General features: G+C 33.1%; 2 protein-coding genes across 3 annotated transcripts; both read right to left on the bottom strand.

Moving 5' to 3' along the window:
- Window positions 1-4,175: 4,175 nt before the first annotated feature.
- Window positions 4,176-6,482, bottom strand: LOC107420072 (protein BIG GRAIN 1-like B). Its single transcript, XM_016028936.4, has one exon. The coding sequence runs from the start codon at window positions 5,813-5,815 to the stop codon at window positions 4,403-4,405; it is 1,413 nt and encodes a 470-aa protein (XP_015884422.2). The 5' UTR covers window positions 5,816-6,482; the 3' UTR covers window positions 4,176-4,402.
- A 7,422-nt stretch (window positions 6,483-13,904) lies between these two features.
- On the bottom strand, window positions 13,905-17,865 carry LOC107420030 (omega-amidase, chloroplastic). 2 transcript variants are annotated; one of them, XM_048476375.2, is made up of 10 exons: window positions 17,452-17,865; window positions 17,148-17,264; window positions 16,337-16,561; window positions 15,818-15,911; window positions 15,580-15,633; window positions 15,379-15,457; window positions 15,046-15,061; window positions 14,598-14,678; window positions 14,291-14,373; window positions 13,905-14,196 (listed from the first exon to the last, which is right to left on the bottom strand). In XM_048476375.2, exons 1-10 carry the CDS (start codon window positions 17,734-17,736, stop codon window positions 14,118-14,120), a joined length of 1,113 nt encoding a protein of 370 aa, XP_048332332.1. In that variant the 5' UTR covers window positions 17,737-17,865; the 3' UTR covers window positions 13,905-14,117. The 2 variants fall into 2 exon arrangements, with proteins under 2 accessions (XP_048332332.1, XP_048332331.2); XM_048476374.2 differs by having other exon boundaries at window positions 15,580-15,654; window positions 17,452-17,864.
- Between the last annotated feature and the right edge of the window lie 469 nt (window positions 17,866-18,334).

Below are 18,334 nucleotides of genomic sequence, written 5' to 3'. Positions count from 1 at the left end.
ATAGATTTTATTTTTATTTTTATTAATTTATATACGTATGTATCCTTTTTTTTTTTTTTCCTCCTCAATGGACTTTTACTATGTTCCAAATAGAGTTTGCAACAGAAACTTTGCTTTGCTATAGAAATAATATTAACCAAAAATCATCAAAACATTTAAATTTCCCAAATTTTATCTGGGTCTCTCTCTTTTTTTTCCATGAATTAGTACTTAGTTAATTATTTGGTGCACCTTGTAATAAATTAATTGGATCACAATGATATCCACCCCATCATAAAAAGAAAAAAATAATGGACATAACAATGATATAAACTAATAGTAGCAATCCAATCATTTGACACATTTTTTTTTTTTTAAATCCCCTTAATAAGAAAGAATGCATAACATATGATGCCTCAGCTGGAAGTGGATTTGGTGAATATTTCATATTTCCATTTGAGGGTGTAACATTAGCTTCGTACAGTGGAAGTGAATTATGGACCTCATGGTTCCCACATTTTAATTATAATAACGAATAAAACTAATAAGTGGAAAATTTGATTCCTATTGGGAAGTGGGAAATGTACAAAGCTAGGCTAGTAGCATATATATGGTTATCCAAATACTGTATCCCAACTACAAAGAATCCTAAAACGGCTTCATATGTAACCTTTTAGCTAGAGAAATTAAAATTAAATCAAAACAATAACAATCAGATCAAAGAAGAGGTATGATCAAAATCATAAGGTGATTGGGAAGAAAAAGAAAATATAGATTGTGAAAGAGCTTGGTCATTTTAGGCGGTGAAGAAGTTGAAAGGTCAATGGGTGTAGGCAGCTAAGCTGTGTTCATACATATACATGTACATATTCTCTAGTTCCACACCACAAATTAAACATTATTCTTCTCATCATTGCTGGCAACTTCCCCACCCCCCCCACTACTGTACGGTATCTTTTTACTTTTTAAATTAACTAATTGCACACTCGAGGAATGATCCTAATTAATAAACTAAAACAATCTAATCTCACCTATACATTTAATTAATCTTTTAATCAAAAAACCCTATTATATGGAATAAACAAGTGAGTTTGCCGCACTTCCCAGCCATAAAGTGCCCCATTCTAGCAAATCTTATATTAGTTAATTATCTAACTGCATGACTAAAGTATTTTGTTTGAATAAGTTAGGCATCCACCACCCAAACTATATATTATATACAAAAACACAATAGTTTTTTTTAATTTTAATTTTAATTAAGTTGCTAATCATAAGTTCTCATGTTAAATTTTGACTGTAGAGCCTGATTCTTTTTGAAGTGGGTCTCCGCCATTTTCACACTGAGACCCACTGCATGCTCCGCACGTACTAATCTTATATTCATATAGCTCATCATTAGGCCTACGATTAATCATCCCTCTTACTTTTCTGTATTTTAAGCATGTTTAAAGATACATTTTTAAGCTACTATTATTCTGCTTGATTATTTCTTGAACATACTTTCTTAATTATTTCATATACTGTTATTGACACTAATTTTTTCATCATATAAATATATGATCTGATAGATATGCTAATTATTATATACATAAATTGCAAGGTCAATATATTAATATGATGATAATATTGCCGTCAAAGCAACAATCTGGTATTGCATATATATCAGGTTAATTTGATTTTCCCTTCAAAAGTTACTTTGATTTTGAAAAGCACGCAATAAAATAATTCTTCTTCAATTTGATAATTACAATTTTTATACTTTTTTGTTAATCAGAATTACAAAAAACCATCTTATTTGCAAAAGTATATGTTTGTTAAGATGTTAAAATTGATTGGCAGGAGGGAAAGGCCTGGTTTAGGTGTACCTAGGCATGGTTGATGATGACTATAACTTGGGTGAAAATGAAACAACCAGATTACCATATATGGTGGACTATGCATATAGCAACTGAGCAAGCTTTCTCCTCTACCAATTAAAAGAAAAATAAATAAAAATCAGCAAGCTTTTTCATTTACTTTTTACTTAACTATGTTTATTAATATTGTTTCCAAAGTATGAGTATCCATCAATCTATGCCTATTAGGCTATAATTATAAGATTGAATTATATTAATTTGTACATGACAGGTGACAAAACCAATTATATATATATATATATATTAGCATACCATACACATCATTTATATGAAATAATTAATAAACTAAAAATAAAAATAAAAGAGAGATTGGAAGGTTGGCATATTTCAACGATACACATGCTAAGATTCCTTGTGTACTAACAGAAAGTTCAAGCACCCAACTATATATATTAAACTGCAAAAGTTCACGTATTTGTAATATTCTTCAATTAATTTAGACTCCAGCATTACATGTTTCGGATAAACAAAATTAAATTAAAAAAAAGAAAAAAAACTTCCACCTCACCCCCTCCCAGCCCTTTCTTCGAAAATTCGATATTCAATTAGTTTATTCCCAAAGATTTCCTTTTCAAATTAAAGAAAAAGGAGTTAGTAGAGCATGCTTTAAAAAATTTTAAATTCATCGATCATCGCTAATATATGTAAGAGCTTAATATAATATGATATGTAATCTCCACGGAAAAAAAAAAAAAAAAACTCTAAATTTCGGTTTTACTATGAGTTTTTTTCATATTTTTTAATTTCAAGCTTCTCTCATTCATTACTGTACTTTAAGTGGAACGTTCAATTGTGAACTACTCAAAAACCATGTAACCCGTACATTCATAGTTAGTCCATCGGTTTTGGATAATTTACAAGTATATATACTCAAAGATTTAAATTTATATAAAATTAGGTAACACTGAGACTTATAATAAATGGTGATAAATATAACAATAATGTTAATTTACTTTGGTGGGTGGGTTAGGGAAGGAAATTATACATTAAATGCAATACTTTTTTATAGACTAATATATATATGCATAGGAATTGTTCAGAAAGTGTAAAAAATTCAAAAGAAAATAATTAGGAATTAGCTTTTCGAGATTTAACTTTTTAAAATTATTTTTCAAAATGTTTGATTTATACAGGAATATTTAAAATTTATAAGTAATTAATTAATTTATATTTTAAAAATTAAAATAAATTTGCTTTTTAATAAAATACATAAAAAAAATTTTAAAAAAATTTAAATGATATTTTTTTAGATGATTTATTTTCTATTTTATTTTTTCAAATTTAGTTTTTTTTTTTTAAAAGCTCATAATTCTTTATCCAAATATATGAAAATTTTATTTTTTAAAAAAAATTTAAATTTTCAATAATTTTACATTTTAAAATAGGATTTAAAAAAATAATGCCTATGTTTTTTTTTTTATAATATTTTAAAAATAAGAATTATAATAAATGGTAATAAATGTGGTTAATAAGGTGAAGTATTTTGGGTTAGAAAATCAGTGGATATTGCTATTATTTGATATAATTGGTTGTTGGGATGGGGATAGGGATGGTAACGCAACGTTGAAGCAAGAGGGGAGGGAGGGATGGATGGGGGGGGGGGGGGGGGGGGGGGGGGGGGGGCCAAAAATACAAAACAAATGCAATTCCAGAGAAAGAAAGAGGAAGGAAAGCAAATGCTTTAATGGGTTCACTTTCTCTATTCCCATGGGCGAAGATCTGCCTTTCCCTTTACCGTCACACTCTTCTCTCTCTCTTTCTTCTATCTTTGCTTGTCATTACCATCTCGAATCTTTCGTTTTCTTGCTTCTTTTTCTTTCTTGTTTCTTTTCCTCCTCTTCCCATCAAATTCTGTTCTGTCAGTATCTATCTCAATGTTTGATCATCAGAATTAACGCATCCCCACCTCTTTCTTTTCAGAAAAAATCAAACTCTCTCTCTCTCTCTCTCTCTCTGATCTTCACTTTTCTTTTCATTTTTTTTTTTTTTTTACCCCCTTCCCCCCCTCCATTTTAAAAAGCCCTCTCAGTCAGTCTGAGGTGTTGCCTCATCAACAATGAAACATAAAAAAATAAAAAATAAAATAATCTACCATTTTTTAATTAAACCAAAAATAATAATAAAAAAAAGAAGGTAATTTGGTTTGTGGGATCATCAATATATTTATATAAAGATAAATAATCTAAATTTGACTACTTTTTTATGCAAACCCATCATTATCATTTATCAAAATAAAAACAAGAAAAATTAAGGGAAAGTAATAGCATACAATGAGTTGAAAGACTGTTTATGTTATGGAGGAAACTGAGAAAACGTTGTCATGGTTCTATTTCTGGAATCTCATATTTTGGCCATTAGCGGTGGCCTAAAAACATCATTAACAAGACTAGTACAAGACAATATTAATTAGCCAGACAGTAACAGAATGTTAAAAGTTATCAAAAGCAAAGCTCATCAGTATACTTGAAAAAAAAAAAACTGGTTTAATTCTATGTGATATCAAAACTCTACATTATTAGGCCATTAGCTATGGCACGGTTTGTATCAACATGGGTTGTTTCATACACCGGAAGTTCTTCCCGGTACCTTTCGTTTCCGATCAACGCAAGGTGATCGAGCTCGAAAAGATCCGAACTTGAATAGCTAGCTGCATCATCATCCACTTCCTCCACTTTACCACACCGAAAATCTCTCAGCTTTATTTCGTTCTTCAGTAGGTTTTGACGATAATCCTTGAGAAACTCTCTGGCTGCTTCTTCAACTCGCCGACTTTTCTCAAACACTTGGTGTTTAACAACCTCTTCTTCGATCTTCCTCGTCGGCGACGGTCCGATTTTCCATGCCGTCGGTACGGTTACCGGCATTAGAGTTGTTCGGTTTTCTTCTTGTTCTGCTTCGTACAAGCATTTATGACCACATGGCCGACAATCTTCATCCACAATAACACTCACAGGGTAAAAACGAACCGTCCTTTTAACCCCATTGCGAAGTTTTTCTCTCGTAGTAGGCGAATTTTTGCTCAGACATGATCTGGAATATGAAGAGGCCGAAGAACAAGTCGAAGAAGCTTGGACCGATTTCGATTTCCTCTCGGCACTAGCATTAGCATAATCGCAGCTTGCGACGGAGGAGGAGTGTTTGGATTTCTTTGATGTTCCTGCAGTGAAAAGTGAATTGAGGAAATTCACCAGCCGACCTCCCGGTGAAATTGGCTGTTTCACCTTCTTTAGATTGCTGTAAATCTTCAAAGCCCTTGACTTGGACCTGATCAGAATTTCGTCGAGCTTCGGTGTGTGTTCTGTGGATGAACTATTATGATGATGATGATGGCGATGACAATCATCGTACATATGCAATTCCGTCCTCTGTTCGTATAACAGAGTCCTCTGTTTCTTCTCTGTTTTCTCCGACCGAGAAGAAGTGGTGCTGGTTCGAACAGGCTTAGGCTTCGGCATCGCCGGCGCGAAACACGAGGGTGTTCTCGATCTGGTACAGTGCATAGATTCCGTGTCGGAGGAAGAGAAACCTCCCGAACTTGAATCTGAAGAACTGGATGTCGAACTGAAAAACATAACGTCATGATCGTTATTGTAGTTATCGTGGTCTATTTTTCTATCCGATTCTGGGTAATACTGTCTTCGTTGAGCACCGACTTTATCTCCAGCCTTCTTCTCCATCCACTTATCGGTTAAACAAGCTCGGCGAAAACTGGCCATGTCTTCCTCTTCCATAGCTCTACTACTTCTTCCACCGCTTTTGGTCTGTTTCTTTGCCATTGTTCCCGTAAAGACCTTCAAATCTCCAGAGTGTTTGTCACCCTCGTCGATTGAGCGGTATATTTTGTCGAGTAGACTTGAAGAGAATGATGGGCTTTTCTTGTCATGCTTATATCTCTCCTGTGTTTTCTCTCGTCTATACATTTTTTTTTTTTCCCTGTAAAAACAAAATGAATAGCAGACACGAAAACAAAATGATAACAATGAGAGTGACAAAACAGGGAAACAAAATGAAGGATTAATTAGAGCTTGTTTTGTTTTTCTCCTTTCCTATTCTTTTTTGTCTGCTGGGTGAGAGATTGAAAAGCTGCAAAATGGAAGGTGCTAAAAAATTATGTGAAATAAAACAGCTGCAGGGGAATGGACATTATTGGAAACTTAGGATCAAATAGTTTGTAGATTTTTCTTTCTCTCTCTGAATTTTTTTTGTTTTTGTTTTTTGTTCTGGGTCCTTGGGAATGAAAGAAAAAGAGCAAGAAAAACAGAGAAATTGATGATGATTGTGTGTGTGTGTAGAGAGAGAAAGAGCTAATGAGAACACAATGGCACGCCTTGAAGGACATGGAAGGAGAAAGAACAGGAGAATAGAGACTTTATAAAGGGTGGGGGGTTCCTTCACGCGCGTGCATGTCCTATCGCCCCAATTGCAGCCAATGCCAGTTTGGCATTTATGACGTGGTAATAAGTTTGCTCCTTTTATCCTCAGTTTACCCCTCGTTTTTTGGAAAAAAATGACGTCCAGTACACCTTCCGAAATTCGAATTTCAACCCGTTGATCAAGTTTCTTTGATGGGCTTTTATCATATGTAATGTCGCACAACTAAGTATTTATACGCGACACTATAATTGCGGTCCACATCTTCCCCTTTTTTTTTTTTAAAAATAAAAAATTTGCATGTTTTATCATGGACATTGTGGATTTTCCTTATTTCTTACAAAAATATTTAACATTGTTTAGGAAAGAATATTTGGTGCCTTTGAAGGAGGAAAAATTTTGAGGAGGAATTAATGGTGCCTTTTTTCTTTTTTTTCTTTTTTTTGAAATAAGAATATTTCTTGCTTCCGGAGGAGGAAAAATTTTGAGGAGATTATTGATTAATAAATGCCCTGAAATTTAGTTGAATTAATTAATTTTGAGGGTAAACTATATTATTGTCATTATTATTTTTGTTGTGATTCTCTGTGGTAGTTGCCCACATTTTAATTTGATATCATTATAATCTTGGCCGTCCAGTACATCAAGGTCCTCAATTTAGAAAGAAACCGTATTGAGTTTTTTTAACAGCCAGAACAAAACAAAAGGGATGTTCTTTTATTTATACGGTGATGAAAAGAATAAGAAGAGAAAAAGAGAATAATTGTTAGGAATAAGATAGGTGTTCTGGTTATTATAGGCTTAAAATTATTCCAATCGACATGGCATATATTAAAAAAATATTATAATTGAATATTTATTTAACAAAACAAAAATATTATAATTGAATATTTGGTGTAACCACACATAAATATATCATAATACGACCGAGAAACAAAATACAATTTGTCTCTTCTCTCATTTTGTTTATTTTTGATTGCAGGGGTTGTTTCCTTTAAAAATATAGATCATGCATAAAATCATTTCATGTCTCATACGGGGATATATATATATATATATATGCACGAATAATATAAGATCAATTAATTTGGTAGGTATTCCATTACACAAATCAATTTTTTTTAAGGGATTACAATATATTATAAAATAAAACCTTATATGGGAAGTATCAAAATTAATGGAAATTTGAGATTTTTAGAAAAATTAAATTTTTTTGAAATTGAAAAAATGTGAGCACATGGAAATCAAATTTCCCAAAAACATGGAAAGTAGAATAAGTAGAACAGAAAGTAATTTCAACCAAAAAGTTATCATTCTAAAATTTTCTCAAAGCCTATTTTATTTTATTTTTAGGGCAAATTTATCCTCAATTATAAAATATAAATTAATTTAATTATTTGAATATAATAAATTTTCCATGTTAACAAACATTGAAAAAATAAATTTCCACAAAATTGATTCTCACTAAGCTAATTCGTAATCCCTCATAAGTTTGATATTTTTCTAGGACCGAAAGGTGAGAGGGGATTTTACACAGATTTAGTCAAATTTAAGATATAGAAGTATATTTTTAATGGTTTTACAATTGCATCAAGCCTAAAGAATACCATCGTTGTGCAAACTATGCAAAATCATTTTTACATTAAAAAAAAAAAAAAACTATGCACAATTATTATTTGCATTATTATTTTGCTTTTATCTTTTTGGACGGATTATTTTTTTCCTTTTTTGATATCTCTTTTTTTTCTTGGTTTTTTTTTTTTAAAAAAAAAAAAGCCGAACGGAGGATATACATATGTTTTTTTTACCCTTAACGATATGCATTTATTTAATAAGGAACGATATAGTATTTGTATAATGAAAATTGGCCATTTTGAGGAAGAATTTATTCATTTAATCAAATGATAGTCGAGATAATTCTCTCCAAGTAAAATCTGTGCCAAAAAAAAAAAAAACGAAAAATGGTCTTGGAAATCTACGTTTAGAACGAAATACCAAAAAATAAAAAATAAAAAAATTAAATAAATAATAATAATAAAAGGTGGAGGATGAGGAGAGTGACTTTGACTCTGCAGGTGGCTGGCTGGCTCTTGGTAGACTTAAATGGGGCCCATTGCGACATGGTATTTTGAATTTTGAACATATGGGAAGCTCTATGACCCAAAATAAAAACGGAAATGACAGTTGAAAAGAGGAAACAAGTGTGTTAAAGATGGACTTTAATCATGGGTGATTAGCGCCTTTGTTTTAACCTCCTTGTTTCAGTAATTCTTATGCAAGGAGCCTGTAAATTTTCATCCTTTAATCATGGACATTTTAACTGGGGAGCCTCTGTCTCGCTCTCTCTCTCTTTCTCTCTCTGTCTCTCTCTCCCCATCTCATATGCTTCTCTTACATATTTTACTCTAAACATTTGAGTGTTAAATCTCTCATAACGGCTCTCTGCAAGCGCTATGAAAGGCTTATAAGACCGACAGACATATAGAGAAATTCATTTGCTTTTTTCACAGCTATGAGTTCCTTTTTTGCCACATCAAAATCAAATAGCATGCCTTTTTCGGATTTGGAAAGAACCTCCTCCTTCCAAAGATAGGACAATCGAGACTTGCTGGGAGATAGAAAAAAAAAAAATGTATATATACTTTCCACCTAAATGCGAAAAGTAAAATTAAAAAAAAGAAAAAGAAAAAGAAAAAAGAAATTAAATCTGTCAGGATGGTTCAAGAAATAATTGTACTAGCACTACTCCAGATTTGTTACTTGGGAAAACAAAACCGAAATCAAACATCAGAAAAAAAAAAAAAAAAAAAAAAAACCACGTTCACATATTTCTTAAAGATATTTCACTTCCTAATATTTAATCGACCAAAAATAAACGTACGTACGAAGGTTCTGAACATAGCCAAATTAAAATCCATGAAGCAAAAACCGAAGTTATAGAAAAGAAATGAAGGTGCATGGTGTGGTGATATAGTTGGAGGTATTATCGTATGTAGCAGAGACAGCATTCATATCGGTGTTACCCAGTTGATAGAACAAAAAACAGCATCATTAAGTAGATTGAAAAGGATGGTCTTGGAGTTGCATACCAAGATCCAAGGAAACCCCACCATTTGCCAAAGACTAAAAACTATACTATATGGGATTGCCCCCATTATCTATGCCAAGATCACATGTTTTCCATATATGGTTTGTCCATGTCCTTTCATCCCAGGACATGGACTATGATGCATTCAACTTCCATTATCCTTTATGCACCCTAATCTCTTGATAAAGAAGAGTGTGACACAGAAAGGTCCTTGATTTGGTCTCTTAATTTGGATTCAAACAGTATCCAGGTTATTTGGGTTTTTGGTTTAAAATAAGGTTTATATAAGGTTGGCTTCCACCAACAATTAGAAAAAAATATGATCTTAGGTACTTTCAAATAGGTTGATAATGGATCTTTTGGGTGTTTAAATATTTATGTAGGCCATATGTTGGAGATTGTGGTCATATTTGGAGACCAGGCATTTAGATAAGAAAATGCTTTATATGAGAGATTCATATGCACTTTCCATGAACTTGAACTTGAATTTGGAACAATGGTGGTGATCAACCCCATGACCTCTTTAAAATTGAGATCCACAGCTTTTAATCCATGCTCTTCTATCATTTCTGATTATAAGGTCCTCTAAAAATTCGCAATATTTACGGTTTCTCCGCATATTGTATGAATATATACATATATATATACATTTTTTTTTTTCACAAGAAAATTGGAATTTAAGACATATTATACCATCTCACCCATCTTCTATCATTTAAGTGCTTAGCTATATACACAAGCACTGAATTTTATATTACACATTTCAACCTTTTTAGGTACAACACCCGACACCAAGTTTATCATTTTATAAAGCATAGTATTTAATAAGTAGTTGTGAATTAATATCAATTAATTTGAAATTCTGAACGCATTCGTGTGAATTTTATGTCACATTTTGAAGACCATATAAACATATAATAACTTCAGTTTTTGTAACTCTTTCATTTTTCCTTTCTGTTAGATTCATTCACATATTTAAAATGGAATTTTACTTTATAAAGTAAATAATTCCTTTTTCATGGTTACTATATTATATGTAATTGTAATTTGATCGAATTCAATGATTATTATTATAAAAGTTAGAACTCTGTTAAAAAAAAAAAAAAAAAGTAAAATGGGGGCTAATTTTAAAACAGTAATAGTCTAATAATGAAATACTCGAGTCTTGTGAGAGCATTCAATTTTCTTACCATTTCTTTTTTTGGTTTTTTTTTGGGTTATTTATTTATTTATTTATTTTTTTTGTGTCTGCAAGAACCTTTAATTCAATGATAGTATATTTCTATTAAAATAATATTTTCCAAATTGTCCAAGCAATAAAATTGGATTGGACATCCATAATCAAGAAACAGTTCATATGCAAAAAACATGAGAGTTTTTAATATCCTCATATTCCATTAATTGGTTTTACATATTCTTGTTCGTGAAAATACTACGTACCTTTTCTTTTTTTCTTTTTTTTTCCCCTTTTTTGTGAACGATCCCCATTTTCCATTTGAAATCTTACTAATTATTACGTGTCTCATATATTATTTATCTAATTATTGGATGAACTCACAAAATAATATGATAATTGTACATATAATAAGTTTATATGATATGAACCCAAGTAATTAAGCACAGACATTAGTATACCATGATTATAATAAGTTCATTGAAGATAGATTCTCTTCCCTGATCATAACATTATTTAGTTTAGAGAATTACTGTTTTTTTTTTTTTTTAATGTAATGATCTTGGTTTGAATCTCTCAAAGTATTAACGAAAAATAAAAAATAAAAAATAAAAAAATCTCTCATCATATAATATAGAAAAATATACATTATATGCTTAAAAGAGAATTAAAGTGATTAACGAGAAGCATGTAATTTAGCAATATTTTCCATATTTGTTTTTCTTTGCACATGGAAAAATGGAAAGAGCCCAAATTACCTTTTTATTTTTATTTTTAATTTCTGTTTCTTGCTTTGGAGGCTGTCATTTATGGAGGGTTGTAAATTATAAGGGTTAATGTCAGTGGACAGCTGCAAAGTACGGACTCTGATGAGTCTGTGATATATTGTAGTGGGCCCGTCAAGCTCACATTATAATACGTATACTCTATGCACGGGTGCCAATAATTAACGGCCCGATCTCGGCCATCACTGGCAACTGGTGGGACCTTCTGGACCTTCCGCAACTGGTAAAGTGGAACCCCGCGTACTGGCACGTGAACCATTTACTGTCCTGCTCACACTCTGTCCCATACGACATCGCCTCTGACACGTGCGGTTACGGGGGGTACTCTTGCCTTTGTCCACACGCATACGTCATGGTCACTGTATCAGGGTGCCCTTTTTTAACACCACAGCTATCATCTCTCGACACGTGTCTTGGGCTGCAATTCACGGGTTGTTTAATGGCCTCGTATGCTTTGGGTTTCCTTGGCGTGGACGGCGATGCTAACGGATTTATGTTATCCCACCAACAATACACTCCACGTTCGTACTTCATGACCCTATTTCAGCAATCCATTCGCATTTCTCGGCCTCTTGTTATATTTACTGTATGATAGTATAAAACCACTTGTTGATTTATATGATACTAAAAAAAACTTTACAGTTAAGTTTAACTCATTAACAAATAGTTAAGTTTAACTAATTAACAAATAACATGAAGTTATTATGTCACATTCGAGACCTTTCTGGATACTAGATTGAAAGAATGTCATTTTCTATCAAATTTTAATATTGAAAAGAACCCAATCTTTTTATACGTAAGTAAATTATTGTATCTAATTTTAAATTGGAATGTGATGTACAATCTAACAAGACGACTTCATGAACCCACATTTTGCCTGCTAAATAAGCATATTTACAAATGAATCAAATCAGAGAGGAAACATCATTGATGTTAGGGACCCAGACTGTGCGTCCTCATAAGCCTACCACGTGAGAAAGCATGCCCAATCACCAGATAACTAGTGTTTACACCTCATCTCTCACTCTCTCTCAATCCCACTATTATCAACAGTGTAGTGTATAATATTTAATACATATATGTAAAGAATGTCCATGGTGGTCCGTCAAGAATCACCGTTGGATGGCCCTTGGAAAGATGTGATATTAAGAGAACCAAATCAAACGGATTTGAGCATTGGTGGGGCCTAGGATAGGCAAAAGGGATGAGTGAAAGAGATGTACATGCAGTGGTGGAGGATCCCGATATTATGGAGATGGAGAAGGAGAAGATCAATGCGAGGGGGTAGCTGTGAATTGCGATCAAATAAAGGAGGGGTGTGCTCTTTCTCCAACAAAAGCATAAGATTTATTGGCATTGCCTGCCAGTGCCAGGCATCTTATCCTTGGGTTGTGTTTCGTGTGTTTGTGTTGTGCTAGGGACTTGGGAGTTTCTGACAAGCCAGCCTAGCTAGGCTCTAAGGCTATCTTTCTCTTCGGCTGGTACGAGTCTGCGACTATGAGTCTGAGTGAGGCTTTTGTGCAAGTTTCATCCACGTGTCCTTACATCACTTCACTTGAGAGTTGAGACTTGACTGCTTTTCCTTTTTTAATTGGGCTTTGTCTGCCGGAGGTCTCAATCTTCACGTGCACTACATGCGCTTCTTCATATATGTCCCTTTCATTTTTCTCTGTTCTTCTAATCTCTCTAATATATTTTGACCTTTGATATCATCCATTTAAGTCTCGTAAGCCTATCTTGAAAATTTTCATTTACGTCACAACACAACCAGCGAAGAAAGGTCCTACTTGAAAACATTGGACAACCCATTATGCACGGAATATCAAAAAGGACTTTAAAATCACCCATGAAACACAACAGTTTTTGTTGGTTATGATTTTTATGATCCCAAAACAACAAATTGTCACATTCTTTTTGCTCTTTCAGTCACTCTTTTTCAGTCGCACTTGCTCAGGCATCTCGCTGAAAAATCAAAGCCAAAGTTTCAGTCACGTTTCTCAAAATATACGAAATGTTTCTCCTCATAAGCACTCCCCTCCCTGCATTATTTTAATTTCTGCATCGAACTAGTAATTCGATCATCTTATTATAACAACAACCCAACCCAAATATATCTTTTAATTTTTTCCCAAAAAAAAAACAAAAAGCATATTAGATTAACCTCAGCAGTATCATTTTGTTTCACGTAAAAATGATCAAAAGCACTCTCTTGTAAATTTTTTATATAAAAAATATAAATATAAATGTAATATATTATTTATTTTAACAGTCAATATCCCACATAAATAAAGCTTTTATTAAAGAATAAAAAACCTCAGGCATATGAAGCAAATCCAAAGTTCACTGAATCATTTCCTCAATCACATCACAGTTGTCCTCATAAGCACTCCCCTCCCTGCATTATTTTAATTTCTGCATCGAACTAGTAATTCGATCATCTTATTATAACAACAACCCAACCCAAATATATCTTTTAATTTTTTCCCAAAAAAAAAAACAAAAAGCATATTAGATTAACCTCAGCAGTATCATTTTGTTTCACGTAAAAATGATCAAAAGCACTCTCTTGTAAATTTTTTATATAAAAAATATAAATATAAATGTAATATATTATTTATTTTAACAGTCAATATCCCACATAAATAAAGCTTTTATTAAAGAATAAAAAACCTCAGGCATATGAAGCAAATCCAAAGTTCACTGAATCATTTCCTCAATCACATCACAGTTGTCCTACATTCTGATTGTCTTATAACACTATCCTTTCTCAAGGAAATTTCTTTCCTGCATAATAGGAGTACGCTTCATTGAGAATTCAACCTCTGAATATCTACCAACTGGTAGAGATCACCACGCCGTTGCTTCTGTAGGGGGAGGTTGGTCCTGTACAATTTATGGCCAGTTTATCATCGATTAGTTTAATTTACAAAACAATGAAATATACTAATAGAAAATTCTTGTGTTAGGGCAACGCCACCTTCTAAGCTCAAGAATTGAATAATCAATCTCCGCAATGATTATTGTCTCTTCATGTTCTGTAGTAGCCAGTACTTCTCCAAACTGCCATATTCAATTCTTTCAGTCAATATCTTACACAGAGAGGTTACAATCCTTAAGGCTTAATTAAGTGTCAAACAGCTAATACTTAATTCTCAAATAGAAACTTGCAAATCAGCTACCCAGCCTCTGTACACAATATCAGACTTGTCGACTAATGGCTCTTTTAAATACATGGTGGAGAATAACATAGAGTAGAGCTCAGCTAATCATGAGTATTTACTTACCGGTCCAACAAGGGTGGAGTGGCCCCAAGCCACATAACCAGCTCCAGCATCTCGAGCAGGTGAGCAAGTTGCTACGTATAACTGAAATTAATGTTTCAAAAAGGGTACCTATAAGAAAATCCTTATTCTATACGGAGAAAAACCCAACTTACAAGGTGAATCGCATTATAAGGAACAAACGGCACACATACACTATTTTTATCCTGATTGCTTGTAATAAAAGTTTTGACTTGCATGAACAACACTTTGAAAGTCAAGAAATTGGAGAGAAATGATAGCAATTTAGAAAACATTTTTAAGAAACAGACTAGTGAAGCAAAAATTTGATGTTTAAAGTGCCAATGCTGACCAGATTTTACAATATGCGATTTGCGGTTCATGCAAAAATACTAATGGTTAGATATTATGGTAGTTATACATCTCATATAAAAGAGATTTGTTGCAGTACCTGATTATCCACAGCCCTGCACTTGACACAGAAAAGAAAACCAGTAAGAAAGACTACATATCAATTTATGCATATCTGTAATTTGTATATTTTCAATAAGCTGAGGCAAGTATAATCTTTACCAACACTTGCAGTAACCATAAAGACATTTTCTATCATAACATACAAATATTCGTAAACAACATTTATGTACAATCTGTTTTACTTCACTATTATTGCTTGTGTTTCTTCTCACAAAGAAACACGTGAAAGACAAAAGCACATAAATTTTAAATGTTCACTAATCACTATAATTATAACAAGTTTATGATCAGTAACAACTGAGTATGGTACCTTGCTCTCTGCAATAGCTCCCAATGCAATGGTCCAGTAGTCATGTTAAAAGCCCCAGGATAGCATAGCAAGTGAGCACCTGATGTCAACAAGTTTAATCCAGTCAATTTTTAGCACCTCAAACACAGGAATTCACACTGCTGTTTCACATGTCTCAATATAAGGAAATCAAAACTATTCAAGAAGAAGAAGAAGGGAAACCTCTTGATGCATAAATCATTGCCAGTTCCTGAAACCGAATATCATAACAGATACCTATACCAATACACCCAACATCTGCATCAACCATTTGATGGTTATTTTCTCTACAATTTAAATGATAATAGCTTCACTCAAACAGTGAACAGAAAGTCACGGAAAAGAATGAAGAATACAGTCTGATTATCACAAACTATATAATTTGAAAATGAATACAAGAGCAGATCAATGGCAAACAAACCTGTGTCCACAATTGTAGGACTCTGGCCTGCTGTCAGAGTCTTTGATTCAATAAAGGTAATCTTTCCAGGAATGTCAATATCAAAAAGGTGTATCTGTAAACACATGCATATTCCAGATCAATTTTGATACTGAATTAGCAATGGCAAATTTTTTCAATAAAGTACCAGGCAAAAGTCCTGTAGATTTGTTCTTCAAATATTACAACTTAGCATGTAGAAGAGAAACAAAACTAATGAGACACTCAAGTATAAGCCCAAGTTAAGAGATAATCAATGTCAACCGATGATCTATTACTACAAAAATCTGGTTGACTAAAAGATACAATCTACTCATGTTACATTGAACTCCTTGACGATAAACATTCAATGTCTCATCATAGTTGCTAGGTCAAAGACTTCACTTTGTCAATCCCCTGTACAAGGGTGTAACAGACTTGATAGACAAATGAACTACATTTTCCCCATAACATGCATAATCAATCGAAGATAATCACTTATGGCACAAAACTTAACGTTACCTTCCTGTGCTTAGCTTTCAGCTTTCCATCAGTACCAAACACACAACAAGTATTGTACAACCGATCGCCAGAACGTTCCGGTATAGATCCCCCAACTATGGTAATCTTAAGAAGACGAGAAACTTCAGAGAGCATGGCTGTTGAAGGAGATGCATCAGCACCCGCATCAATGTCCTCAGCATAAACAGGGAAGCTATCATTTGAATATGGACTATTCCATATTTCCTGACATAAAATGAAAGAATGGTTATTTCAGTATCAATATTCACTTAAAACGATGAAGTGACAGTATCACAAAATCTAATTATGCCAGCTTGCTTCACAAGATTTTGCTTACATAGACCAAATTGATGGTGGTTTCCAATCTACTTTATGAAACTGAGAAAACAACAACCAACGTGCTTTTAATTTTCGACAACCATTTAGCTTAATTGAGCCAACGTGCTTTTAATTTTCGACAACCATTTAGCTTAATTGAGGTGAAGTTATAAGGTATTCAAATTTTTAGAAACACCATTATAGGAACCACAGTGTCTTCTCATGAATGGCATGGCAGTGTACTCCTCAGAAGTGATATTCGTAGTCCGTCCGTGTTATTCAAAGACTCATCCACAAGTTTATCATAACATTAATTTCAGAACATCTCTAAATTCAAATTCATTTTAATTTGATAAGTGTACAGTATTTTAAAAAAAAAAAAGAAAAAAAAAAAGAAAAAAGCTAAACTCGAATACAATATTAAGTAAAGTATAAAAATTGCTTTGAAACTCAGATGCCACGCAAACAAAGACATTGTTGGGATTAAACTCACAGGCAGAAGAACAAGCTGAGCACCCTTTCCAGCAGCCTCTTCAATGGCTTTGCGAGCATGAGCAATGTTCCTTTCCTTATCCGCGGTCACGGATAATTGGCAAAGCCCGATCTTAAACTGCACACCCCAAAAACACAAAATAAAATAAAATAAAATAAATATAAATATATAAATAAATAACCAAAATGACAATCAATTTTCTCTCACCCACCCCACCCTCTAAACCCAACTCAAAATTAGACCCAAAATTTTATAAATTAGCGACAAATGAACAAATAACATAAGTAGAAAGAAATATCATTGCCTTCGTGACAGGTGGGGTGGGCAAGGGAATAGCAGGTGGTGACCTGGCCTGCTCGGGGTTGTAAGAGGAAGCCATAATCGAAGAGAAACTGGTAGTATGGATATGGGATTTTTTGGTCAAACCGAAACGGGTATGGGTTTTTGTGGGTATGGAGGTGGGGATTGAAGGTCGACGAGAGATGGCGTTGGAATTTGGGTGAAAGAGAGTGGAGCGAGAGAGAGCAGAGGTGGAATGTTGCAGATTGAGATTCTTGGAGCTGACAAATGATGATATTGCTGCTTTCATTTCACTTTCTTCTAGTCGATTTTGATTTTGTTAGGTTTTTTACACTTTGCTACTTTACTATAAATTCCTTGGTCCAATCAGCTCTCTCTCTCTCTCAGCTCCAATCTCCATCCCTTTGTTTTCTTTGGAACCGATTGGAGAGGGTGTACTGTAAACAGTTAAACGACGTCGTTAAACTCTGAGTGCCTAACTGCTCTCAATTTTTGTCCAATTCTTTGTTTTTTAGTTTTTGTTTTTTTTTTTTTTTTTTTTTTTTTTTTTTCCACCCAAAAATGGTTTTTGCCTTTTATCTTGTCGTCGTGTTTTGGTCATGCTTTTGGGCTGTTGACTTGCTATTTTGGCTAGTTCGCCTGCCAAATGTCTAATGTTGTAGACAAAGACGAATTCGTTGTCGTATGAATATTTTATGAAAATCTTTAAGAGGGATTTTTGGCCTTTTGGGCATATGACCAAAACCTATGTGTAACCAACATTTTTTGTATGAAGAATTCATGTATACTGAAATATATATACATATATATATATATATTTGGGAAAATATGTATCAAAACTCAAAAGCATATTAACAATAAATCAAAGATTTTTATCCGTTAGTTTA

Source organism: Ziziphus jujuba, chromosome 5, assembly GCF_031755915.1.
Source record: "Ziziphus jujuba cultivar Dongzao chromosome 5, ASM3175591v1".
NCBI classification, from domain to species: domain Eukaryota; kingdom Viridiplantae; phylum Streptophyta; class Magnoliopsida; order Rosales; family Rhamnaceae; genus Ziziphus; species Ziziphus jujuba.
This window is presented reverse-complemented; position numbering and strand designations above follow the sequence as displayed.

Excerpts from the sequence above, each read along its gene's own strand:
- LOC107420030 (XM_048476374.2), bottom strand. The coding sequence starts at position 17,736 with ATGAAAGCAGCAATATCATCATTTGTCAGCTCCAAGAATCTCAATCTG. Across the intron at positions 15,912-16,336 it reads TGAAAGCTAAGCACAGGAAG|ATACACCTTTTTGATATTGA; the intron begins GTAACGTTAAGT and ends ATGTGTTTACAG. Across the intron at positions 15,458-15,579 it reads AATGATTTATGCATCAAGAG|GTGCTCACTTGCTATGCTAT; the intron begins GTTTCCCTTCTT and ends TGTTGACATCAG.
- LOC107420072 (XM_016028936.4), bottom strand. The coding sequence starts at position 5,815 with ATGTATAGACGAGAGAAAACACAGGAGAGATATAAGCATGACAAGAAA.